Raw genomic sequence first — 27,856 nt, 5'->3', positions numbered from 1 at the left:
AAAATAAAAGCCGCCAATCAGAATCAAGAAAAATGTGGGAAAGCTCTCGCTACTCCCCCCGCCACCTCATCCGCCTTCCCCTTCCACTCATCTACAAACCACCCTACCCCACAATAAGGCCAAGCTTAGAAAGATGCTTGAAAAAGCGAAAGAGTCCCTTAACTTTGGGCCTTTTTTGCCTCTTTTTGTTGGATTTTTACGCATAAAGTGACGAAAAGTATACGTAATTTGATATATAAAATAAACTGACAATTTATTATGCATGTTAGGGCTTCTCTTGTCTTGTAAAAGTGGGCTAAAAATGTGAATTTTTATTGAAACGTCAAATCACCGCTTGGCCGCCATCTTGAATTTTACAGGGATTGGTATTTATCCACCATTATTTTGACGCATTTTATTTTGTTTGTGTGGTGTAATATCCCTGTTTGTGATACGCGAAAATATTGCGTCAGGCGTCGTGTTTGCGTACACTCTCAAACATATGACTTTTGTTGTTATTTTTGTTTTAAGTCAACCCCATAAAAGTTTGAAATTGTCGTTATAGCTTCCAAAAAAATCGAAATTTACGGCAAATTAATTATTTATTTATTTTATTCACCAAATTAATACAATTAAGCTCAAGATATGTTATTCTACTTTCATTTCTTCATTTAAATTATTTTATAATGTATTTGATTTTCAAAGGATAAAAGCTTTTCGTTTTTGTTAGGGAGACAATGAAAATAATTTTTGTTGTTTTGGTAAATGTTTACAAACACATACCTTTAATTTTACCGGTCTTTTTTTATTTCAACTAGTTGACTTGCCCCTAGCCATACGGGGTTGTAGGTTGAGTCGAGGAAAATAGCCTAATACCACCCCAAGAAAAATATTTAAAGCTTCCTAAAGTAATACAACCCATTCGAACCAGCAATTTATAAGATCTTAAGCTTCAAACAATTAAAAAATTCACTTATTATGTTCTTTATATATTACAGGATTTAAGAGCCTAAAACCACCCTCTGACAATAAAATAAAGCTTCCAAAAAAAAACAACCCATTCTGAACCAGTAAATTAAAAGGTTTCAAGATTCAGATAGAAAAACCCTTACTATATACTTTGTACTAAAAGGGTAGGTAGCTTTATTATTTTGTAAAATTTCAGATTCGTCCAATGTTTTTGTGGACTATTTACTCTCGATGCATTAAATCAAGTTAACAGTGGCCTTGGTGATTATTAAAGGTAAGGTATTTTATCTTTAACCCTTCTTTCTTTGCTTAAAACAACTGCAGTGGTAGTAAATTATATATTCCATGAAGAGTAGAGTCCATTCGGTTCAGCGATTACTGAGATCTTAAACTTTAGACAATGTACGGATGGACAGACATCGTTCTACTTTGTAATTAATGCTTTGTTTTTTCAACTATGAAAATTCACAATATATTATATGAAACTATATTTGTCTATTCTTAGGGTTGTAAGAGCCAGATGCTCTGGGCCAGTGAAAATGTCAACTCGAACGAGCTCCAGAAAGAAGGTGGCCACGAGCAGGCTGTCTGCTCAGGATCTGGATACCCCCAGGTAAAAATAGATAGATAGCCACCAGCAGGCTGTATGCTTAGGATCTGGATACCCCCAGGTAAATAGATAGATATCCACCAGCAGGCTGTCTGCTCAGGATCTGGGTATCCCTAGGTAAATAAATAGATAGCCACCAGCAGGCTGTCTGCTTAGGATCTGGATACCCCCTAGGTAAATAGATAGATAGCAAGATAAAAGTTTCAGAACTGTAAAAGATTTTTTAACGATCAAGTTAATAATGCTTGATTTGCATCTTAAGTAGATGAGTTTGAAAATGATAATTTTTTTCCTTTTAATATTATTCGTTATATTTAACTAAACTTTTTTGTTTTAAGGTCACGCAGAGCTAAGCAGCCTAAATACTCGAATGTCGACGATGGTGGTGACGGTCTCAGCTCCCGCGGCTCTTCCCCCGGCTCACGACCTGTCACACCCCCCCAAGCCAGGCGCGGCCGACCTGTCGGCAGCAAATCGTCGACAGTCAGCAAGATGAAGAAAAAGGGCGGGCGGCCCAGCGGGACAAGTACACCGGTCAGCCGACAGTCGCGTGCTTCCAGCGTTTCGTCGACGGCCAAAGCCGCCGCGGCCGCCTCCCATAAAAAGGGACGCGGCAAGGGCAGGCCTAAAACTAAAACGGCTGCGTCATCATCATTCAAAGATACTGATTATCATTATGGCAGTGATTTCGAGGGCAACATTTACGAGGAGGAAAACGAGGACAGTGACAGCTCGTCAGACTCTGACCTCAGTGACATGGACTCATTTTCCGACGACATGAAACCCGAGTCGGACGTTGAGCTTGAGCCAAATCTAATTGATGATGATGACGGATCTGACTGGATGGATCTGGATCCTGCTAACGTGCCTAAGTTAGAGCTGCCTGAATCTTCGGATGACCTGCTTTTGTTGCCCGATCAGGCCTTTGAGGCCATTACGGTCTACGAAGTTTTGCGCCAGTATTATAAAATCCTTCGGCTTTCCCCGTTCAGATTCGAAGATTTTTGTGCTATGTTAGCAAGTCAAGACCAGTCCAACTTGACGTCAGAAGTGCATATTTGTTTGCTGAAAGCCTTGCTACGCGAGGACGATGCCCAGCAGGCACAATATGGTCCCCTGGATCAGAAAGACTCGATGAATGTGTTTGTTAATTTTGTTGACTCAGTGACGTGGCCAGAAAATCTTCGGTTTTATTTGAGTACAGAGCCGGAGGTGTACAAGGATGCCCTCCAGGTGATCAGCTCCTGCGAATATCCCTTCACAAGTGTCGAGAATAGGTTGAAGGTGAGCAAATACTTGTTAATTAAAAATATTTCTAACGAATATACCTATACTATTGATTTTCTTTGAGAAGGTCGAATTTTGCTTGATACAAATTTTGTTGTTTTTCTTGTACATTTAATTTATTTTATAATTCAAACTTTGAAAATTGTCGTGCAGTATTACAACATGTACCCATTATTTTTTTCATTATTTATTTCAGTTTTGTTTTACCTAAAATATTGTTGGTTTTTTTCTTACATGTGTTTCTTATGAATAACATTGTCCTTGTTTCTTGATGTGATTGAAGTTCTTTTGTTACAGCTGTTGATAAATATTTATTATTTAGGTTTTGAAAATATTAGCAGACGCGTTACTGAACACTTCAGCAGTTCGAGATGACCTGTTGAATGAGGGTTCTACCCTGCCAGAGGACCATTGCAGAGTTTGTGGCAAACTTGGTAAGTTACTGTGCCCTAGGCTTTAGGTTAGGGTGGGAGTGATTAAGAAAATGGCTTAAAATCACCCCAAGATACTATTGAAGCTTTCCTGAAAAGAACAACTATTTAAGATATTTCGAGATATTTAGCTTCAGACAAAAAAAACTTTACTACTTTATAAGTTAGGATGGTACAACACGTTTAGATATTGCCATTGACAATCTTATCTTCTATTTTTTTCAAGCTTAATTAAAATTTCTTGTCACTCTTATTTTTTAATGTTTTGGTACGAATTCATGCTTGTAATTTTATTCTTATTCATACCTTAGTATATAAATGTAACAAATTGGGTCACAAATAAAACATATGAAAAAGTAGCCAATTACCTAGACTATTGTATAATTTAAAATATGATTTTTTTAAGGTGATATGGTTATTTGTGAGCATTGCAATGGTCCTTTCCACGGTACATGTCTTGAACCACCTATGTATGAGGTAATTTAAAGCTTATTAAAATCATTAAAGATTAGGTATCGACATTTGAAAATTAAAACACCTAGACTTGAAATGTTGAACTTAAATTAGTCTAAAATATTTTTCTATATTTACTGTTTTACACTTAAATGCTCTCTGTTGATTAAAAATGTATAAAGGAGCTCATTGTACATCTCAATTATTCTTTAATTGATTAATATATCAATGAAAATGCATTTTGATAACAATCGGGGAGGGGGGGGGGACTTTGGGCTGTGGGATGTACATCAAGTTAACGCACATTGTCTTATCCCTTTAGATCCCTGCATAACAAAACTTATTTCCTGTAGGTTCCTGAAGATGACTGGATCTGTCCTGTGTGTGCTGAGAACATGATTGATGGAGTCTACGACTGTCTCAGCACTAAACCTGGATCCTGCAGGATCCAGCAGCTTGGAACCGACAGGTAAACATCGTTTTTGACATTGATATTATTCTATGATAGTCAGGATAATTTTTAAATTTTCATATTTTGATTTGTTGTTGTGTTTACATTTCTTTTACTATTTTCTTCGCTCCTAGCCTTTAGTAGAGGGCGGGCGGGCGGGGGAGGGAAATAGCCAAAAAAAACACCCAAAGAAAGTAACAAAGCATGCCTAAAAAAATACCAAAATTTGGACCAGTACCTACAGAGATCTTTAGCAACTGATAAAAAAACCTAATTCTTTATGTTATAGTATAACCAATGATTTCTTTTACCTTGCTTGACTATGTCAAGTGTCCTTCATTAATTTGCATATTTATCATGTTCATTTGATTGGGGAATGTCAATGTGATTTTGTCTAATGACTCGAAATATATTCCCAAGAACGTTATACCTAAACTAATAGCAGCTAGGAGCTCTGTAATGGAACCCGAATAAAGATTATAAAATACCCTATAACCATCCGAGAACCTATTTGAACCTTCCTTAAAGTGGCTATCTCAAACATTTGATGAGTTTCTAAATCATAAGCTACAGACCAAAGACCTTACTACCTTATATATACTTAAATATAGTATTGTATCTAATTTAGACATGGATCAAGATACTGGTTCGCGAGCAGGCGTGTTTGGGTGTGCAGCCAAGACGAGACGGAGGAACCAAAGTATTATTCCACCAAAGCTCAATTAACTGAACTATTGGAATCTATCGACAAAGACAAATATGAGAGAGATCTGTTTGAAAATATTATTGAAGCACAGGTATATTTAATTCTTTTTTTTTTTGAATTTCAAGGAAGCTTTTACATTTTTTTTGTCTAAAAGGGGTAAATAGGGGTATTATTCAATAATGTAGGAGGGGACAATAGACTATAAATTACCCAAAGTTTTAATCTGTTGGCCAAAAAACTTTGGGTACTGGAATCTAATTTTTATTGGTTGGTTTTAAACTAGTTTAGTCCAAACCTTTGAACGGATTATTTTAATCTACATTTAACAGAGGGAGTAATTTTGTTTAACGTCAAAGAGGATGTATATTAATATATCTTTCATTGTCTCACTCTTTTTCCTTAAGATCGATAGATATCATATGAGTTAAGCTACTTAGATATGAAATACGAAATTGAAGGAAAGATTTACTTACTGTCTACTTTCAAGTGTCTGTAAATAATGATACACACCTCAAATCCTCCAATTAATGCTATTTAAGCAACACCACATTCTACAGGTTTCCAGCCATTTTTACTTTGAAATACAAATGAATTATATAGACAAATAATATTAAAACACTAGACTGTTAGTTAGAGCAAATGTTCTGTAATCATAAAATCATCAAAACCAATTCAGCAATAAAGAAAGCATAATAAACAAACAACAAAACATTTAATATTAATTTTATTATCATAAAATTCATATAATAAATAGATCTTCATTGATGTACAGGTAAAAATGAAAAAAAAAAAAAATTTTTTTTAAGTTAAAAATCAACTTACAAAACAAAATATGCATATTTTTTCTTCAAATATGTGATTAATATTAAAAAAGATGCATATTTTGTTTTATAAGTTGACCTGTAAGGCTGTAACTTTAAAAAAAAAAAATTTTTTTTTCAATTTTACCTGTACAGAGACCACCTGGAGGCCTGGAGCTCCGGAACCTGGAGGCCTATCCAAAAAATCTTAAATCTGGGGGAAATTCATCATATAAGAATGATTTTATCCCTAATAACCTATCCTCTCAGTCCAAAGATAAAGCCTATACTCACCGTTTACGCAAATGTGTCAGAACTTCCCCCCCCCCCTTATAATAGATATAAATCATAAGAATCATATTTATAGCAAATAATAGATTTATAAAAAAAACTAAGATTTAAAAAATCAATAACCAGCATGTGGGAAAAGATAATTTTAATGAATAAATGTCTCTTTTATGGAACTAGAAAAAAACTGAAGCTTGATCTTTAAAAAATCCTTTTGATTCTAATTAATCTGATTATTTTGCTAGGAGGAAATGGAGAAGCAAATGGAAGTGACAGAGGAGCTAACCAAGAAACTAAACAGCAAAGGGCTCAAGTCCTACTTGGACACAAACAACATGGTATTGGACAAACTACAACAAGAAAGAAATGATCTTAGAGAGTTTTTGGTAAGTCCACATTATATAATGCGTGGATATCATGACAGGGGAAATTTTGTCGTCAATTTAGGTTTTTAAAATAGTGTTCACTTATGAATCATAAGTTTCCTCTTGGAGGAGGTGAGGGGATGGGGTAAAGGGGGTGGATGGTGGGATAAGTTATTTAAGCCAGCTACAAGTTTCACCTCATTAGAGTATATCAGATAATTTGGTGTAAGATCCATGTAATAATAAATTCATTCCTAAAAGATCTATTATTCTTGACTAATCTTATTTTTCTTGTGCATTTACTAAGATGTCCTATGATTAATTTATGATTGTAGACTTAATTGCCAAGGAGGTAGTGGACATTGGATTGTTTATTACACTGGTTTCTTATACTATATATTGGCTTAATTTTATTGAATTTTGATTGGTTTGTTTATTAAGTTTAATGTCCAAACGTTTCAACCAATTATTATTATCTAAAGAAGGGGTAATTTTTTTTATATCATTGAGGTTGTACATCAATTTATCGACCATTGTCTTATCCTTAGATCCCTGCTTAATTGCTCTTGATTTTTAAGGAGGCCGAAGAGCGCAAGGTTCAAATGGATATTGACCGTCAAATTCGCGAGGAAGAGCAGGAGAGAATGCGCAAGCAGAAGGAGCAAGAAAGAAAAGAAAAAGAGGAAAAACTTGCCCAGCTCAGGAAAGAGAGAGAGGATAGGCTCAAGCGACGAAAAGGCATGGGATAAATTGGATATTTATGTTGTGTATTAAAATTTTTGATTATTTAAAAATTGTATGAAGGTAAGGGAGGGTTTTAATCCAAATATTTATAATTTTATGTCTTTGGAAAAAGGCATACCTATCACCTATAGCTTTTATCTATCTAATAATTCTTTCAAAAAGTGTAACATGAAATTGTTTGTCTGTTACACTTATGTATTTTTAAGGCGCAGTTGAGTAAAATTGTTTTTCATGTTTAGAATACAGAAACTATTTAAAAGCCATTTTTAGTATCGCTTCGAAACTGATAAATATCCGCAGGATTAGAACCGGTTCTTATCCATACTGGAAAATAATGTATACCATAATTTAGAAAATGAAAAATTAGTCCGGCCTTTTGGCTAGCAATCTAGTTTTAATCTGATAATTTTTCATTTTAATATCCGCTGAAAACCGGGTATAATAACTATTACTTACTCCATTATCCCTACTAATAAGGTGAAACAAATACGAATGGTGACGCTATTGTTCCTCCCAAGGATGAAACAGCTCCTGAAACACCAGAAAAAGTTGAGAAAGACGGGGCAGAGGTTGAACAGGAAATAGAAGCTTTGGAAGCCGAGATCAAAGAGGACACGCTTCAGTTGGAACAACAGGATGAAACTGATCCGAAACTAGAAACAAATGCTCAACAGCTTAAAAAGGTAATTTTGAATATTTTTTTTCTCCCCAAAAAGTTAAGAAAGAGGGATAGAATTGAAGCGGTTTCTTGTAATCGAAATATCTGAAATGCTTCCTAATGTACTAGATAGTTAGTATTACTGGATCTTAACTTGAATATGTTATTATTTATCCTAATTTAAAAAGTAGGTTTTGTTGTCTGAAGCTTAAGATCTCAATAATTACTGAACCGATTGATTAATTTTTTACCTAAGCTTCACTTAGCTCTTTTTATGGTTGTAGTTCATTCTATTTACATAATTAAGTACCTATTGGGATGGTCTAAGCTATTTTTCTAGCATATCTTTCTTCTAATACAGAGCCCTTAGTTGCTAGGGGCGTAGGCGCTAGTCTAAATATAATTTGTCTAGTTTTTTTAGTCGTTTCCAGTTAGGTTACAATACATTTTTTCCTGCTATCATAAAACTTTAAATGGCATGATTATTTTTTTATAGGTTGAAAACTACAAGGGACCTCGGAATATGAAAGACATTAAACGCGGAGAAATGCCTCCAGGTTTGTAAATATTTCAATTACCTTAAAAGATTAACCTTACCATTAAATATCGGATATTTTATTTTCTTCCAAAAGTAATAGAATTCCATTCTTTGAAGTAAGAGAAAGTTTGTTGAAATTTGAGGCTGTCCCTGCTTATTTGCATGTCTTAGCCAATTTTTAATCGGTTTATAATGCTATTTTTCCTTTCGTTCTATGGTTTTTTTAAAAAAAGTTTTAAAGTTACATGAAGATAGGTACAGTTTTCCTGAATTTTTTTGGGGGTAATTTTGGGTTGTATATTTTCCAACCAATTTGAATTTCTTTCCCTTCACCCTTTCTATTTCTTTCCCTAATTTATACTACAAAAAAGGTACTTATGTACCTATTTATTTTAATTTTTTGAGTTGGGAGTATTGGTGGTACTGTAAAATTCTGTTATATTCTCAACAATAAATAATTTTCAGGTCCCTACTATCGTTTGGGGGAGGAGTACACCTACTTGGTGTACGTTAACCAGTATTCTATTCATTCACATGCACTCAGCAAGTCACAAAATAAGGAGGTAACATTTCTTTAATACCGGGGATCAGATAGGATGAAGTCTTGTATAAAAAAAACTAAGTATATTAGCATACTCAATTAGAAAAGATATAAAATCGCAATTTTTTTTATTTTTCATTCATTTATTAACATCACTCGCTTTCTACCTAACATTTTAAAAATTGTAACATTTCGACAAAAAAAGCATGAACCTGTTCAGCTGTTTATAATGTTCTAAAAACATTGGTCTAAATAAATCCGTCTCTCTTAGTTTTCCTCTTTGTTATTAAGAAATTGTGTTTGAGATGAAATGTAAATATAGTAAAGGTTAGAACCAGAATAGATAGGTTTCAATTTTTATCAATAGTAGGAGAAACATTTGCATTTCATCGTGTTAAAAGCTTTTTAAAGTTTCATGACCTAATTAATATTTGACAGGATTCTGAGAAGCGTATCCGTATGAGTCACAAATTCAGTTTGACTGACGTGTGTGGATTTAAATGGAGCGGCAATCCACAGGTAAAGTCAGCTGTTTATTATTTTTATAAGATTATAGGGATGCTCTTTTAATTACAGATCTATGAAAGACATAAAGCAAGCTTAGCAACCCAAGATATCTAGTCCACAATTGAATCAATAACTAGCTTCTTTAAATCTTTACAGGCGTCAATATTGTGCACTATAGGTGTTTTTTTTTTTTTTTTTGGGGGGGGGGTTATAGACAATCCCACCTTCAGTTTTAGTTTTAACAAGAAAAAGTAAAAAAACATTTAGGAGGGGGGTAATTTTATTCTAGGGACGATTGCTCTTGGGTGAAAAAAAAATAATTATGAACCTGTCCAGGACCTATGAGAAGCTTTGTTTATATCGGTCCAGCGGTGAGCAATATATAATTGTACAAAACATAAATGTGTATGACCTTTCTTTTAACAGTACAAATCTCAAACTATAACAATGTTAATATTTTTCCAATTTTTCAGGGACAACGGAACACTTTGGTAACAACTGTAAGAAACACAATCCTATCACTTGAAAATAATATTCCAACTGCTTTCATGCACACAAATTGGCCTTTGTTGAGGTGAGATGGAATTTTAAAAATTAATTGTGAGTGGGGGGGGGGGGGTGGAAATTTCTTGACGTTATCAGTTAATTAAAATTCACATAATAGTTTCAAAATAATGGTTATTTTCTAATTACTTTTTCTTCGGTTATGTCTCATGTTGTAGATTTTGTACCAGATTTTTATTTTCGTTCATTTTGCACTACAAGTTTAATCTATATATTCTTTTTGTATTAATGTTGTTTAATAATATTTTGTGTTTTAGAAAACCCTGGATTCAAGCTGTTAGTACCTGTACCGACGCAAACAAAGACTTTTCCAGAGCCCTAACTGTGCTCAGCGGCTGCATCAAGCCCTGTGCCATGCTACCCGTGTGGAGCGACTCATTGGGCCACACTTCTGTTAAGAAGGTTGGCTACCAAGGCAAGGAGGAGAAAAAACGGCAGGAGAAACGTGAGAAAAAGGAAAGAGAGGAGGAGGAGGAACGATTGAAGCCCTACATGACCTGGGTCAAGTACACGCTGCCCGTCAGGTCGCTGGCCGTTGTCCGCCAGAAGGGTGAGGAATATCGTGCCCACGGCCGCAATGGATGGCTCTGGCTGTCGGCCACCCGCTCCTTCCGTCCTCGGCCATCGGCCCAGCTGGGACTGAAAGCGGGTCCATTTAGGATTGCTGCCAACTATACAGAAATCGAGACTGGCATCAGCAAGGTTGTTCTGATGGAGCCGAAAGCTTTGGCGTTCTTGCTGGAGGTGCAACGTGAGCGAGATGAGGCGGTTAATGGTACAAACGGTAAAGAAGACAAAGCTGATGGAGATGGTAAAGTTATTGAGGTTGAAAAACAGGAGGAGGCGAAGAAAAGAGAAAATCTTACAAAGGTTTTGGACGTGTCTAGAATTGATCTGATGGAACCTAAAGAAAAAGATCTTGGTGGCCCCGACGGGGTTGTGGATGTTTGTCATGGCATGAGTCAGCCAAACAGACTTCTTTATCCAAGGTAAAAACATTTTGATGAGATTGATATGGCGGCATTTTTTTGGTTGAGTTTCTTTGTGTTTTAGGTTCAGCAACAAAAAGTGGCTTATCTTTTATTTCCCCACCCCTCCCTCTTCTTTTTTTTGTCTTCAAGAATCTAATAACTCTAATACTAAGGTCTTATAGAATGTTGTATGTTTATGTCCATCCATTCTCAGGTTTTTTTTTATATCTTGACCGGCTTTGTTCTATACAAATACGCCAGCTTTTATAAAAATAAATCTTGTTATATTTGCATTTAGGGAGGGGACATTGGGCTGTTCACTACACTAGTCCCCAAAGTTTTATAATAATATTTTCTTATTCGTTTAATCAACCATTTTGGGGACTTTAGGATTTAGATTGGTTGGTTTACTAAGATCATTTGCTGTTTGTTTTACTAGAAGATTTTTATTTTTATCAATTCATTTTTATGATTAGATGTGCAAAGAAAACCAAGGTGGATGATCTTCTGGTTAGAAGATTGCACCTTAAAGCCATGGAAGAAAAGAGGTATTGATATTTTTTGTAATAAAATTGTTAGCTATCCTTTTATTAGAGAAACATAATGTGTGTCCGTATTCTATCTTATTTGTGTTTAAATCGAAATATCTGCCTAGGTTATTTATAATACACTAGCGGCTTCGCCCCTAGCCTCTAGGGGCTTTGCCCCAAGAGGTTTGATCAACCTAATTTTTCGAATTTTAGATTTAAAAAGAAAAAGTAAAAAAAAAAATTTTTTTGGGGGGGGGATATTTTTCATTTTTAGGGGGGTGGGGGTGTCCCACCCACCAAGAAAATAGCTTAAAACCACCACAGGACCAGTAGGTATATTCCCTGAAGAGTAGAGCCCAATCGGTTCAGTGGTTACTGAGATCTTAAGCTTCAGACGGACAGACAGACAGACAGACAGCCATCGTTCTACTTTGTATTATAGAAAGTAGAACGATGTCTGTCTGTCTGTCTGTCCGTCCGTCCGTCCCTTAAGATCTCGGTAACCACTGAACCAATTGGATTCTACTCTTCAGGGAACATACCTACTGGTCCTGTGATGGTTTTAGGCTATTTTCTTGGGGGGTGGGACACCCCCAACCCCCCAAAAACAAAAATATCCCCCCCATTTTTTTTTTGTAGGGGATTTCCTTGGTCCTTTTACGTATTTCGCCCAAATTCTTTTTTTTATCACCTCTTAGGGCAAAGCCCCTAGAGGCTAGGGGCGAAGCCGCTAGTTCAATATATAGGAACAATATAGCTTTTCTTTTATTAAGGTCGAGTCTAGGAATTTTAATACATTTTTGGGGATTACACTTTTACATATGAGAAATCTCCTTAAATAGAAAAAACCTCTTAAATAAAGTTTGGTTTATGTCTATATTATTAATCATGACCCTATTTTAAGTCAAAGCCCTTCTTGATTAAATCTTTCTTGATATTTAACATTTTACATATATATTTTGATATGTGTTTTTAATATTGTTCTTAATTTAGATTAAATCCGTTGTCAAGTAAAGCCGAGACAGAAACCTCCTTGCTCTCCCTTGAGAAATGGATCCAAGACAGCCACGAGAAGCTAAGCGCTCAGGTGGACGCCATCTGCAGCCTGCAGACCAGCCAGCTTACCTGCTACTCCCCCATGTGCCGATCCAACCCGCTGCTGGCCGCCTGTTACAGCTCTTCCTGTCGCAAGCACATACAAACAGCCAAATTAGCCGACGCCGCAGATGTTTATAACATAGTTATGGCGGAAAGCAGACAGCGGGCGGTGAAAGGTCTACCGGGCACTACTGACATCAAGTTTACCTATACAACGACCGCATTAAGTGCCCTCAATAACCTGATATCTCTAGTGAAGGCCAAGGAAGAGGAGGTTAATTATGAAAGTGCCCTGCAATCGCTTTCAACCACTGCCCAAGCTACCAAAGAAAACAGCACAAATTCCGAATCTGCAACTAATAATGATATAAAGACTGAACCGGGAGATGAAAGCAAAGTTGATATCAAACCTGATATCAACAAGAGAATCTTTTCTGATCCAGACACATCTAAACCTATCAAATTAGAACCAATAACAATGGGTGAATCAAAGCAGAATAGGATTGTTAAATACCCACTAGCACCAACCTTTTGGTCAAAGATGCATTCAAAAAGAAACATCCTCATCAACAGTAATCATGAACTGCACAGGTTAGCCCGTCAAGCAGGCATGGTAACCATTGAAGGATTTAATTACAACAGCAAGGCTAATGCATCTGCATGGCCGTATCCTTGCCCCAGGCCAACCTTTAAGACTGCCTGGCTGTTCCGTACTGCCAGCATGAATTCTCTGCACAGTGTTGCCCTGCAGCTGCGCATATTATGGGCGTGCATTCGCTGGGATGATATGAATACTAAGCCAGCAAATCCTGACGGCAAGCATAGTGAAACAACAGACACTGAAATTGTGACAACAGAACTGCTTAAGCATCGTAATATTGGCAGGTATCTGGAAAAGACACAATACTTTCAACGGCGGGTAACTATCCCGCTAGATGCCCCGCGGAAACAAGTAGACTATTCACCAATCAGGTCAGGTTTGCGAAAACGTAAACGGGCTGAAAGTCCTGTTCAAGCAGAGCCGCAGGTTGCAGAGAAATGGATCGATGAACATGAACTGGAACTTTGCGACATCAGGGCGTACAGGGACAAACTTGAACGGGGCAATGATGTGCCCCTGACAAGAGCTAACAATGGTAGAAATATCAAGGCACCAGAAAGATATGATCCCAGTGACTTACATGAGGTTAAGAAACGCAACACAAATTCGTCTGAAATGAAAGCCAAGTTTGATGCTCAGATTAAGGAACAGAGAGAGGCATTTAAGGCTAGTAGATCAACAACCCCTGACCTGCCCAACACAAAGCCTAGCCTATCAGGAATCCGCAGGGAAAGTACCATCAAAATGTCACCTGCTCACACAACCTACACGACCTCAATTCCTGGTGTGGGTGGCGCCAAGAAAGTTTTCCTTACAAAAGATGGTAAAATTGTGGGTCATCAGCTGATTGGCGGGCACGCAGCTGCTGGAATGAACAACAAAGTGGCCATTGCGCCCATCAACAAAACAACAATAAGCACAACTAAGCCCACTCCCCTACCACCGCCTGTGGCTCAACCCACACCTGCAAGTCCAGGACAGCAGCAAAAAGTACAAATTGTCAAAACCTCAGATGGAAAGATTCAAGTGCGTGGCTTGATGCCAGGGCAGCAATTGGTACAGATGCCGGATGGCAAGCTGCAGATCTTCAGCCTACCGTCAACAAATGCCACCACAACTACAACCCAACAACAGCCGCCGGCAGTTGGAGGAAGTATTGGGGGAGTTAGATTGGTTAGCCCATCAACACAATCTTCCCCCGCTGGAACTATTAGATTGGTTTCATCACCCTCCACTCAACCACAAATTCTGCAACAGCAGCAACCACAGCCACAGCTTATCCAACCTGCGCCTACAGCTGTTGGCGTTCAACGGCCGACAATGCTGATAACTTCTACCGCATCCCCACTACAAACCACAACTGCTGTGCGTCCCCAAATAGTTTCTATTGTCCGTCCTTCTGGTGGTGGTAATATTGCGGGTGTCACACCTATTCAACCCAAACCTGTGACTGGAATAATGCCGTTGGCAGGTACGGTTACAACGCCAGGCGGACAGCCAAGATTACAATTAATCCAAACTCCAAATGGTACTCCGGTCCAACAGACTGTACGGCCCATAATGTCACAACCCCAGCCGCAGCTTAATAAAAACACGCCTGGAGTTATTCAAACTATTGGATCGGTAAATAATACCAGTAACGCAGCTACCCCTGCGACGCCTACAGTTGTTTCATCGCCAAACAAGGGCGGTCAGCTGGTTGGAATCCAATCCTTGGGCCAGAATACAATCACCGTCAAAGATGGCCAGCTGATTGTCCAAGGACCGGACCATGAAGCGGCCACCAACATTGCCAGGCATTTGGCCAGCGGTCAGGCAAAGTTGGCGCACATCAATGGAAAACAGGTTTTGTTGATAACAAATCCAACCCAAGTGCAACAACAACAACAGGTTGTGAGTGGGGGTCAGAGAATGGCGGTTCAACCGCAACAACCACAGCAAAGTGTCTTATCCAGTCCACAGGTATTCTTTACACATTTTTTTGTCGTCTGTCTTCATTTAAGAAACTACTAAATTACTTGATATTTTAATTTGCCAAACCCGTAAAAAATACTCGATTATTGACAGATTTTATAGATTTTAATATTGCTAAAGTTAAAGATATTCATTTTACACTAGGTGCTGTAATTTAAACGATAATACGGAAAAAAATTGGTTATAATGTTATGTTTTATTAAATTAGGTAATTTTTGGGGTATTTACCCCGAGTAACTAATCAATTTGGTAAAAAAAAATATGAAACTCATTTTTTTTTATTTCTAGAAACTTCTATCTCCAACATCCCAACCGCAAACACCACAGCCGCAAATTCTGCAGCAGCAACCGACGCCGCAACAGCCTGGCCTGGTCCAACAGCCGCAACAACCCTCTCTTGTTCCTCAACTACAACAAGGGTTAGTGCGTCAGTCAGTGACGGTGTCTGCGAATTTGGTTCAAACAGAACAAGGCCCTAGAATAATTCTCCAGGTTAGCATTCTAACAACAACTTTTGGAACTAATATTGAATTTTGATAGGGGAAATGTTACAATAGTTCTTAAAAATTGTTGTCTAAATTTTGACTGTATTACAGTTTACTCCTAATCTAAACAAACTGTCTCTGATCATATTTATAACATTGTCAGGGCCTGCAAGGTGTAAACCTCTCGCAAGATCACCTGGCCAACATACAGCAGCAAGTGAAGACACAGTTGTTGAAGCAACAAGCCCTGGCGAGGCAACAACAAAAACCACCTCCAACTAAGGTAAAAAAAAACTATTTGTTTTCACTCCTACCAGAACCGCCCCCAAAGTATTTTCTATTATAATTTGAATTCTCAATGTAAAATTTTTATTTTAATTTGATAGTTTACCATATTTTCTGAATAAAAGCTTTGTTATCTTTGGCCTCAATCGACTTTATTTTCTAATTAATATCGTTATTTAGATCTTTATTGAGCTTCTGTTGACTAACGGCGGCGGGCAGCCAATGTTAAAATCCCCCACAGTTGAGCCTGCACAAATGCTACCAGCCACCCCTGGCACAGCTGCCCCCCAGCTGGTAACCAGCCAAAATCAGCTGATCACAAGCCAATCAGCTGTTCCTAGCCCACAACAGCTGATCAGCAGCAATCAGATGGTGAGTCAGCAGCAGGTTATGGCCGGTCAAACTCTGATGAATACACTAACTACTAGTCCAGCTAAACAGCAAGTTTCAACCTTACCAGGGATGGGTATATTCTGTTAAAGAATAATATTTAAAAAATAGGAAAAGACCCTGTTTTGGGGTTATATATTACATTTCATTATCCTTTTTATTTGTGAACATGAATGGTTACAAAAAATAGTCATGAATCAACAATACTTTTAAAAGTTTTTAATATGACGCCAAGACTATTTTTTGTAATCATATTATTCGAAATATTTGCATGTTATTTTGTTCCTATTTGCACTATTTACAATAGTATTATATATTTATTAGCACATGACTAATACTTATTACAAACAAAAATAAATGGTTTTCTTAGTTTTTTCACATATGTATAAAGTTCTTTGCATGATTCTATATTAAGAGAGATAAGTTTTCCGGAATTTTAATGTAGGGAGTAGATTTGAAATCTGCATCAAATTTTAAGGATTTTTTATAAAATTCGTTTTTTGTATAATTCTTTATCTAAAAGCGGAAATACATTTTAAGTAAAATAATTTTGACTAATAGGATAGTTGGATTTTAAACTACCTGCGCTCTAATTGGTTGAATGATGTACGACATCCAATCAGAGCGCAGATTTTTTAAATCCACCAATCACGGATGCCAAAATTAATTAACTTAATTTGTATTTCCGCTTTTAGATAAAGAATTATACAAAAAATGAATTTGATGCAGATTTCAAATCTACTCCCTACATTAAAATTCCGGAAAACTTATATCTCTTATTCTATATCACGACAAGTCATAGTTTTTAATCACTAAACCATCACTATTCATCTAGGTAGGAATAGAGAGAGGACAATAATCATTTATTTAATCTACGCCCTTTTCTTTCCTCCTATATTTTACAAGTTCTTCCTGGAAAATATGGTGCCTAGCAAGCTAAGAATATTTTCCCTCCTTCCTCCCTTACTTTAAATTAAAAATTAATAATGGGGGGATGTTTCATTCTTATTTTAACACCTGCGGGTGATTTTAACCCTATTGGGATGCCATGTGTCAAACTAAACCTAACATAACCTTTTTTTCAATTTATTTTAAACCGTGAGTTGAAGTACTTTGCTCGACTAGCACATTGAGGGAAACCGCCAAAAAGATTGAATTATCGCCAATTGTCCTATCTCTGCCAACCAACCACCATTATTTTGTTATATATTTTCTTTTCAAAGTTGTTAATGAACTGCAATATATACCCCTTTCTGTGGCTGCAGGCAGCAGTAGTCAACACAGTAGTGTACCCACGCCGATGCTCAACCAGGATCAGCAGCAGCCCATAGCAGCTGACAAGCAGCCACCAGTCAGCCTTCCCCAGCAACCTCTGCCGCCGCAGCCGCAACCAGTTCCTTTAAACACGCTGCCTGACCATATTCTAAAACAGGAATAGTGAAATTTTATTGTGTTTGTTACTCTATTTTCGCACTGAGTTACGGTGATGAGAGTTCGAGTTCTAGTCCCCATGTTGCAACTCGTATTTCTCAGTTGAATATATTCACGCAACTTCCCCTGGTTGTGTAAGAAGGGGATTATAGAGTAAGTTTGGATACTTAATACTAGTCAAGTACATAATATCAGTACTACCCTTATCCCGAGCTCCTCTGCGGAGAGCGTCATTCATTACGGTGACTTAATTTGGGACACCTGCCATACTCGGCGATAGGGTGAGGTAATAATGAGTAGCTCTCATGAGATAGCGGGTCAAGTCATAATGTGCTTGAACGTGGAGCTTGAAAGCCCTAGTGGCTATACAAAAGTGTCTCAGCCTTCTCCATGACTACTTAGGTCCAAACCCTAAGAGACTATGGCTAATCAATCAATCAATCAACTCTATTTTCGAAAATAACTTTTTACGGGTGAAATTGGAAATTACATAATATGAGAGAGGAAGGGGACATTGGGCTTTTTTATAATAACTTTTACTTATTCGTTGGTTTAACAACTTTGGGGAGTGAACTATTATTGAATTTTGATTGTTGGTTCATTAAGTTGATTGTTTAAACGTTTCGACCACCAATTGTAATCAACAGAGGGGTTAATTTGTGTATTAATTGGGGATGTACAATAATTTATCGGCCTTTGTCTTATCCCTGTCAAAATACTTATTTTTTTATAATTATAACAAAATCATAGAAGTGCTTACTTTTTTCACTGTTAAAAACGTTAGAGGAAAAATATTATTTCTTCAGATTTTATAAAACTTAAAATTTCATAAATACTATTTGAGCAGGGGAGATATATAACTAAAGATGGGAAGAGAATGTTAGTATTACCTCAACAAGTTATGCAACAATATCAACAATCTTTAAAACAACAACAACAATCCCAACAGCAACAGTCGGCGGTTGGCGGTGGGTTTGGTGGAACTGGTACTTCAACAACCGCGTTACCGTCCACAACAACCCAATCGCCATCCACTGAGAGTTTAAACCTATTATCCCCAGGTACGTACGGGTTGATTTTTAACAGCGCAACTACTCTATAACTTACCAGGGAGGGAGGGGACATTGGACTGTAATTTACACGTGTACACTACCTAAAGTTTGACAACCACGATATATTTTTCGTTGGCTCAAAAAGTACTTTTACTTAATTTTGATTGGTTGGTTCCAAACTTTTCATCAAATAGTTTTATTCTACGTTGAAAATTTAAAAAGCTAAAATTGTCTGCTCAAAATATTACCGTAGTCTATTATTAATCCACATTTGATTTGTTTTTGCTGCGCTAATTTAAAGGACACAATTGTATATATTTACATTGAGGGAGGGGGCATTAGGCTGTTTATTACACTATTTTCCAATTTTTAGATTAACATTTTCTCATTCGACGTCTTAACAACTTTGGGGGATTTTATTGAATTTTATTTGATTGGTTCAATAAGTTGAGTGTCCAAATGTTTCAATCACTAATTGTAATCTACATAAGTGGTAATTTTTATATCATCAATAGTCAATTGTCTTATCCCCTAAGATCCCTGATTTATTTAGGTTCTGAAGCCAAGCTGATGTCCTCAACCAAACTATTTTCCCCAAGCAAATTAGACGATGATAAGTTCGAGCTAACGGATGATTATATTCAACAAACTATTAAGGTACCTACGTCTTTTTATTGCATCAAATTAATAGAAACAACGGGTGACAAAATTTTGTCAAAGAATTAATATTCTAAAGATGTATTTTAGTGTCCATATTTGGACTAAATTAAAATGTTTCTCCCATCTTATCTACTTTTTTTTTCTTATATCTTCTGTAATTTATGTTTGAAATAGTTGCTTCGTCCATAGCCTCAAGAGGTAGCTGGGAGGTCAGGAATATAGCTTAATTTTTACAGCTTCCCTGAACAGAACCATCAATGCGTACCAACATTTTTCGATTTGCCTTAAGACATAAAAAAAAACTTTCTACTTATATACATAATAGATTAGTTTTCTAGAATAGTTTATTAATTCCTTTATTCACAACTAGCAGCTTCGCCCCTAAAATCTAGGGGCGTTGACCCAAGAGGTAATTAGAGAAAAAAAATGGAGCTAGCCTGCAACCACTAATTTGAAACTGATAAAAAAAACAAAATAATTGGGGGGGATTTTTTTGTTTTTTTTTGGGGGGGGTGGGGATTGAGACTGTCCCACCCTGTAAGAAAATATCCTAAAACCACCACATGACCAGTAGTTATATTCCATAAGAGTGGAATCTAATCGGTTCAGTGGTTACCGAGATCTTAAGGGACAGACGGACGGACGGAGAGACATCGTTCTACTTTGTATTATAGGTAAGTGCTCTTTAATGGTACCTAAGCAATATTGAAATAAAAATTAATTTTAGGAAGCGTTAGAAAGTGGAAACTTGACTCCTGACCTGCAAGAAAAACTGATGAGCCAACTAAATCAACAAGATGAAATTAAAGTAAAGGTTATAAACGCATTTGATTGTAATTATCCGCTCATGCAGGGTATTTTGATATAGTGCGCCATTACTGTTCTGTTTTAATCTATAATACAAAGTAGAACGATGTCTGTCTGTCCGTCTGTCTGTCCGTCTGAAGCGTAAGATCTCAGTAACCCCCAACCCCCCCAAAAAGTGAAAAATCTCCCCCCCCCCAAAAAAAAAAAAAATTGCCCCCCCAATTTAAAAAAAAAAAATTTTTTTTTAAATCTAAAATACGAAAAATTGGTTTGATTAAACCTCTTGGGGCAAAGCCCCTAGAGGCTAGGGGCGAAGCCGCTAGTATAGTTATAAAGACATAAAAACAGCACACAAAAAAGTCCTAGATAAGGGGGACACTGGACAGTGGACAGGGTAAGTTAAGCAGGGGTGATTTTGTTGAAATAATGTTTCAACTTTTCATAAATTTAGAGCTATTTCGATATCATGAACTTCGAACATGTGACAACAAATTTTTTTTAAAAAGATAGATATGCTAACCACTGGACCGACATGGTTCTCCTTAAAGGGACTGTGAACGTAAATTTTTCTCATCTTAATATCAAATCTTAACATTATCTCATTCATAATATCTCACAGATAGAGCAAAACGCGCTTTTGTTTGCTTAAAAAACGGCTTTTTCCGACGATTTTTATAAGGTAAAGGGAAAGGAAGAAAGGGGGGGGGGAAATGTGGTGACTCGTCACACAACATACCAGCAATTTTATTTTGGATGCTACTCCCTTAGTTTTAGAGATAATTGGATGAAATCTTTTGGGCTGGGTCACTAATTACCCCAACTAGTGGTATCTTTAAAAAAAACGGCGGCGGGACCGCCGCTCCCGCCGTCCGCCGCCGTTTTTCGCCGCCACCAAAAAAATTTTTTTTTATTGCATTTCTCGCCGAATTAGGCAATTTGGAATCATTTAAGACCATGTTATTTTTTTCAAAAATTTTTCCCCTTACAAGCAACCCTGCGGGGGGACTTTGAATTAAGAAAACGGCGGCGGGACCGGCGGAACCGCCGCTCCCGCTGTCCGCCGCCGATTTCCGGCTCCAACAAAAATTATTTCTCGCCGAATTAGGCAATTTAGAATCATTTGAGACCATGTTATTTTTTTCAAAAATTTTTCCCCCTACAAGCAGGAGTACCACTGATTTTAAGATATACCTTGAAAAAATGACTAAGTCCCCCCGCAGGGTTGCTTGTAAGAAGAAAAATTTTTGAAAAAAATAACATGGTCCCGCCGTCCGCCGCCACCAAAAAAAAATTTTTTTATTGCATTTCTCGCCGAATTAGGCAATTTGGAATCATTTGAGACCATGTTATTTTTTTCAAAAAATTTTCCCCTTACAAGCAACCCTGCGGGGGGACTTAGTCATTTTTTCAAGGTATATCTTAAAATCAGTGGTACTCCTGCTTGTAGGGGGAAAAATTTTTGAAAAAAATAACATGGTCTCAAATGATTCTAAATTGCCTAATTCGGCGAGAAATAATTTTTGTTGGAGCCGGAAATCGGCGGCGGACAGCGGGAGCGGCGGTTCCGCCGGTCCCGCCGCCGTTTTCTTAATTCAAAGTCCCCCCGCAGGGTTGCTTGTAAGGGGAAAAATTTTTGAAAAAAATAAAAGTCCCGCCGCCGTTTTCTTAATTCAAATATTTAAAACTTACCAACCTAAAAAGATTTTGTTTCAATATCTTCAAAATCACAGGAGAATTACTGTATTTAAGATATACCTTGATAAACGATAATTTGAAAAAAATGACTAAGTCCCCCCGCAGGGTTGCTTGTAAGGGGAAAATTTTTTGAAAAAAATAACATGGTCTCAAATGATTCCAAATTGCCTAATTCGGCGAGAAATGCAATAAAAAAAAATTTTTTTGGTGGCGGCGGACGGCGGGAGCGGCGGTCCCGACGCCGTTTTTTTTAAAGATACCACTAGTTGGGGTAATTAGTGACCCAGCCCAAAAGATTTCATCCAATTATCTCTAAAACTAAGGGAGTAGCATCCAAAATAAAATTGCTGGTATGTCGTGTGACGAGTCACCACATTTCCCCCCCCCCCCCCTTTTCCGTATTATATAAAATGTGCATTAAATTGCTTTTTTCTCCCATTATAGCTAAAATTAAACTTTTTCACATAGTTCTTGACTTTTCCTAACGGTTAAGCTGGCTTTTAACATAATCCTTGCTTTAAACCAATGTATAGTTACTTAGAAATTGATAAAATAAGCAATATTTTTTATTGAAAACCAAATACAATAACAAAGCTAGAACAGGTTATTTTATTAGTATCCAATTAACTTTAGATGGCCCATCTCTCGCCCACCTTTAATTACAAATTTGTAAATAATAAAGACGCAATATTTCTTTATAAACAGTCTGATAAAAGTGTAAACTAATTCTCCAAAGTGGGTTATTTATTGTCTAACACAATAAAAAAGGATATTATTATTTTAAATAACCTATGAGATTCAACCCTTTGTAGACAGTGAGGTATTTTTTTGTCAATAATACGAATTTAAAATAGGTCTTTATTACCTAATTACTACGTTATAAAAAATCTAATTGGCAATTTTATATCATAAAATAAATCTTTAACAGTAAGTAAATTGTTTCAACTATATATGACAAGTTAAATATCCCTACAAACATTATAAGAAACAAAAACATTCAGATTTTCCCTGTTTTTTCCCTTTTCCCTCCCAAAATACCATAAAATCAAGGCATTATTCCTGGATATTTTTGTTAATAGGACGTTTTTGGTTGATCAGTGTAGTGAAATGTGATTAGAAAATGTTAAGATTTGATAATCAGATGAGAAATATTTACGTTCACACTCCCTTTAACAATGAATTATGCTTTATCTAGGTTCTGGGAAGGTATATAAGGAAATGAGGCGTAGTATAAAAATAAATGAAAAAAAATATTTTAGAGCAAAACAAATAGCAACAGAAAGGGCAAAAAGAAGAGTGACCTGTTTGACCCAGTGACCGGCGAGCGGCTGGACGACGAGTGGGAGCCGGGCAGCTGGTCCGCCAAGGCCAAGATTAACAACCAGATAAGGAAGGAAAAGGTAGCCCCTGTGGCTGTCCCGGATGATTTTTCTGCAACACAAGTAAGGTTTTTTGATACATTGTTATTTTCAGATAGGTAAAGGTCAATAACACAGTCAAATAAAGTATTCTAACTATGAATAAGTTTTTTTAAGGTGACTGCTGACTTTAGATAAGTTGAAGTTCTTAAAAAAAATTCTGTTTAAAGTACATTTTAATATAATTAATAAAAGGCGAAGAATTTTTTAAATCCCTTTATCTATTTAATTTTTCTGTTTTTAAAGTTTGTTTATTTCAGGTTACTCCAAAAGTGCCAGCCTCAAGCGTATCCAAACAACAACTAACACAAAATCAGCCACAACACCCACAACAAGTGCAGCAGAAAAAGAAATTTACAATGTACACAACCCCGCGTCTCAACACCATGCTCTTCAAGCATAAAGAACAGCTCAAGAAAGATATTGCCAAGAAGCGGGCACTGTTAGAAAAAGATCTAATGCAAGACATCCAACGCGAAATTGATTCCCTTAAACAGCAAGCAGCTCTCAAATTGGGGACCGAACTCATGACCTCAAACAACAAGCCGCCACCCCAACCACAGGATCATCAAAGCGGCAGTGATTCCGAAATTACCAACAGCCGGAAGAGAAAAATGGATGCTAGCCCTAACTTACCCAACCAACCGCCTGGTAAGAAAAGGCCTAAGGCGGAAAAGAATGAGAGATTATACTGCATATGCAAGACAAAATTAGATCCGTCCAAGTAAGTTTTCTGTTATTTGTTGAAAAACAAGGATGATAACATCCATAAAAGCTAAAACTTTATTGCGTAAATACAGGATAAATAAGACAATGAATGAAGAATATATATACATACACCAAATTGAGATAAATAGAATTACCCTTTCTGTAGCTTAAAATTATATTATTATTTGTAGATAATTTTGGATTTTGCTCGTTTGTTCAACCCAATCAAGATTTTTAACGAATGAGAGAATGTGTTCTCAAAACTTTGGGAACTTTGTAAATGTTACATATTACCCAAAAACACTCACTTGTCGTTTGACCTCTCAACAATCGAACATATAACAATTTCTCTTTATAATACTCTACTATAATTTTTAATAAAAAATATTGATAATTCGTTATCGCTGCTGTACTTTAGGATATAAATAACCTTTTTTTCTTATTCAAAGATTAACCCACTAATTGTATAAGTGTAGATGTATAATCCAGCAAATTCAAAACTACGTGGCCCAAGTGGTGGAGACCCTTTTCGTCTGCTGGCAAATTGCTTTCTTTCTTTGAAAGACCCAATACTAAATCGTCCCAGGGTCCCTACCCCGCGGGTAAATGTACAAATAGCTGGTGCTATTCGTTTACTTAAATATTAGCCCATTAAAATCGAAAAGACTGATTTGTTTCTTTTTTGCAGGTTTTATGTTGGGTGTGATCTTTGTCAAAACTGGTTCCACGGGTCCTGTGTTGGTATCACACAAAAGATGTCTAAAAAGATGACTGAGTAAGTATTTTATTCAATCACTAGTGGCTGCGTCCTTATCACCTAGGGGATTTTCATTTAAAAGGGTGTAAAGGGGGCTGAAAATAAGCCTATCACCTAGTAATTTTTTTAATCTTTCCTATAATAGAGAACTCATTGAGGTTAGTAGTTATTGAAATCTTAAGGTTCAAACAAACAAAAATCCATTACAAATTCCTTATTGAAACAAGTTATGAAGAAAGAAATTGGATATTTGTTGTAAAAAAATCTTGTATGCTAAATAATTTTACTCTTTTTAATTACAAAACTCAGAGGGAAATGATAGTCTGAATAGTTATTTATCGCACCTTGCTATAGACAGCTTTCCGTAGATAGTGAAATGAAAAATTACAGGGTAAATTCCAGTTCAGTTTGCCCTAAGGCTTCGAAGACCCGGGCCAACTATACTGGTTCTATTTTTAATCTTATTTTAGTGTTGGTGTAAAATTGTCATTAAATATCTTTAATTTAAAATTGAGTTCTAATTAAAGATATTTTTAGGTACATATGTAACGAATGCGAGCACGCCAAGTTGGGTACAGAAACTTATTGTATGTGTAAGCAGCCCTACGATGAGGCTAGGTTCTACATTGGGTGTGAGAGATGCCCCGACTGGCTTCATGGACGCTGTGTAGGTTAGTAGTTTTAGTAGAGGTTACCTAGGGCTCTAAAGGGATAAGACAATGGCCGACAAATTGATGTACATCCCCAATCGTAATATCTATATTACCCTTTCTTTAGAATAAAATTAGTGATTGATACGTTTGAACACTCAACCTAATGAAGCAACCAATCAAAATTCAATTAAAGTCCCAAAAGTTGTAGAGCTAACGAATAAGATAACGTTAGGTATTATAAAACTTTGAGGACTAGTGTAATAAACAGCCCATTGTCGGTTCACGATCGGTTCAGCGGTTAGCGAGATCCTTCGCTACAAACAAACAGACAAACAAACATCGTTCTACTTTGTATTATAGATATGATCATTTTAGGTATTCTACAAGTTGAGGCAGAGGGGATCCAAGACTACGAGTGCCCCAAATGCAACCCTAAATCTGCTCTAAACCTTGCTAACCTAAAACAACTGAAAAGCCAAGATCTTGATGTAATCAAGAAGTTGTTTAAGCAGATACAAAGTAGCAAGCACAGTGTTACGTTTAAGAAACCCATGGAGAAGAAGACGAACAAGAAGTATTATGAGCTTGTCAAGGAGCCGATGGGTAAGCAATTCTTCTTTCGGTTTAAATGAAATAAAACAAGGATTACATCATCCATAAAAAGCGAATCCTAAAAAATCTTAATGTTGGACAAACGAATAATCCTACCAAGTATAGAGCAACAATGCGTCTAATATTTAAGCAACAATATTGTATAAATCTTCCCCAAAAATACAGGATAATTAATTGGAAAATACTTACATTTTAAGACTTGATTATAGAGATGCTTTGCCTAGCTTATGTTATTGTCTTAGGAATCAATGTTCAAAAAATAGGGTGAATAAAAACCTGGAATTATTATTTCATAAAAAAATTTATTGTTTATTAAAAAGTACAAATCTTCATGTTTAAAATGGACATACGGACTTTTTAGTGTTATTTATAGAGTCACTAATCGTTCTTAATTGAACCTAATTATTACAGAAATCATCATTTATATTTTTATTAGATTTGGAGACTATGGATAAAAAGTTGGAGAGAGGCGAATATAAGACTTTAGCTGAATTTCTTGGTGACCTTACAAGGTAAAAATATTTAATTGATAAAATAACATGTCTCAAGTGCCCTTAAAGGCCTCTAGGAGCGTAGCCGTAAGTAATAGATATAGGACATCTATAATAGCATTATATAGTTTATTCATCAGGAAAGAGGGGAAATAAAGAATAATTTTGTTTATCATAATTGGTAGTGTACATCAATTTATCGTCCAATTTCTTATTCCTCAATTTGACACTTGTCTTTTTTAAAGAATCAATGTTAAAAGCTTTCCATCTAAAATGTTAGAAAAAAAGTATTTCTAAAAAAAACTAACCTGGCCTAAAGTAAACAACCCTTCCTCCCCCATAACTTTTATTTATTTTAAAAATAAGGCAAATGGAGGTTAACTCTTTTTTTCTAATCAAACTTAATTGTGCAGGATAACAGAAAACTGCCGCTACTACTATCCCCCGGAATCTGGCAACTCGAAGCACGCGGAACAGCTGGAGCTCTTCATCCTGGAGAAACTTGGAGCCATCAGACAAAAGTTGCTGGAATCAAAGTAGATTGCATCACTTAACGCTTTCCGTGTAATAAATGGATTAGATTCTTCCAATAGCAATAATATAATTTTCAGTGGTGTATATTCTGAATAGAGAAATATTTGAAAAATCAGCAAAAAAGCTACTTTACACACACTAAAATCTTTAAGAATGAAAGGAAATTTAATTTTAACAGGGGGGGGGGGGGGGTTGGAACATTTTTTTTTGATAAAAATGAGTATACACCCCTGATAAATTATTACTACAGCATCAAAACTTATCTATCTACCAGTTATTTCTTTGTATAAATTATTTTGTTAAAGTTTGTACAATGTACCTTTCTAAATTAAATTCAAGTATTTCAAATTTTTAAGTGTCTTATGCTTTCAAAAGTTATTTTTTTGTAATGGATTTTAAGTATTAAGTTTTGCTATTTTGATAAAATCTTCAAGATTTTCATTATTTTTCTTAAATGTTGCTTTTCATAATCAAAAAGTGTTATTATTGTAATACCTAACAAGGATGAAAAATAACCTTAGTAGCTCAGCTGATTATTATAAACTAAATCGAATAATTGACTCTCAAGACGTACAGACATACCAAATTATAGAATAGCTGCGCTACTATTGAACTACTTGGCTACCTGAATTAGTAGATTTAACGGACAATATTCCCACCTAATATTAATAACTAAATTCATAGGAGGACAAAAACTTCAGACTTTCAATAGTTTGGACATTTTCCCCCCACTACGCACTGTGAATTAAAAAACACCAATTTTCCCTTATTTTTGTATATAATTTCTTTCAACTGAAAGTTATAAGAAACTTT

General features: G+C 36.2%; 1 protein-coding gene across 1 annotated transcript; it reads left to right on the top strand.

Annotated features, from left to right (window-relative positions):
- The first annotated feature begins 1,136 nt into the window (after positions 1–1,136).
- Positions 1,137–27,222, top strand: E(bx) (nucleosome-remodeling factor subunit NURF301 E(bx)). The gene is made up of 31 exons (XM_080170577.1): positions 1,137–1,222; positions 1,454–1,561; positions 1,897–2,842; positions 3,168–3,279; positions 3,683–3,753; positions 4,083–4,198; positions 4,809–4,977; positions 6,220–6,360; positions 6,918–7,077; positions 7,561–7,766; positions 8,238–8,298; positions 8,745–8,842; positions 9,259–9,339; positions 9,801–9,901; positions 10,149–10,880; positions 11,339–11,410; positions 12,386–15,053; positions 15,354–15,557; positions 15,714–15,833; positions 16,016–16,296; positions 17,492–17,658; positions 18,505–18,717; positions 19,262–19,365; positions 20,096–20,182; positions 23,130–23,312; positions 23,549–24,012; positions 24,685–24,771; positions 25,291–25,424; positions 25,782–26,009; positions 26,455–26,530; positions 26,923–27,222. Exons 2-31 carry the CDS (start codon positions 1,488–1,490, stop codon positions 27,047–27,049), a joined length of 8,283 nt encoding a protein of 2,760 aa, XP_080026703.1. The 5' UTR covers positions 1,137–1,222; positions 1,454–1,487; the 3' UTR covers positions 27,050–27,222.
- Positions 27,223–27,856: the final 634 nt, after the last annotated feature.

This window comes from Acartia tonsa, chromosome 8 (assembly GCF_053477335.1).
Source record: "Acartia tonsa isolate MP-2025a chromosome 8, ASM5347733v1, whole genome shotgun sequence".
NCBI lineage: Eukaryota > Metazoa > Arthropoda > Copepoda > Calanoida > Acartiidae > Acartia > Acartia tonsa.
Note: the sequence above shows the minus strand (reverse complement) of the source record. Positions and strands in the feature narration are given on the sequence as shown.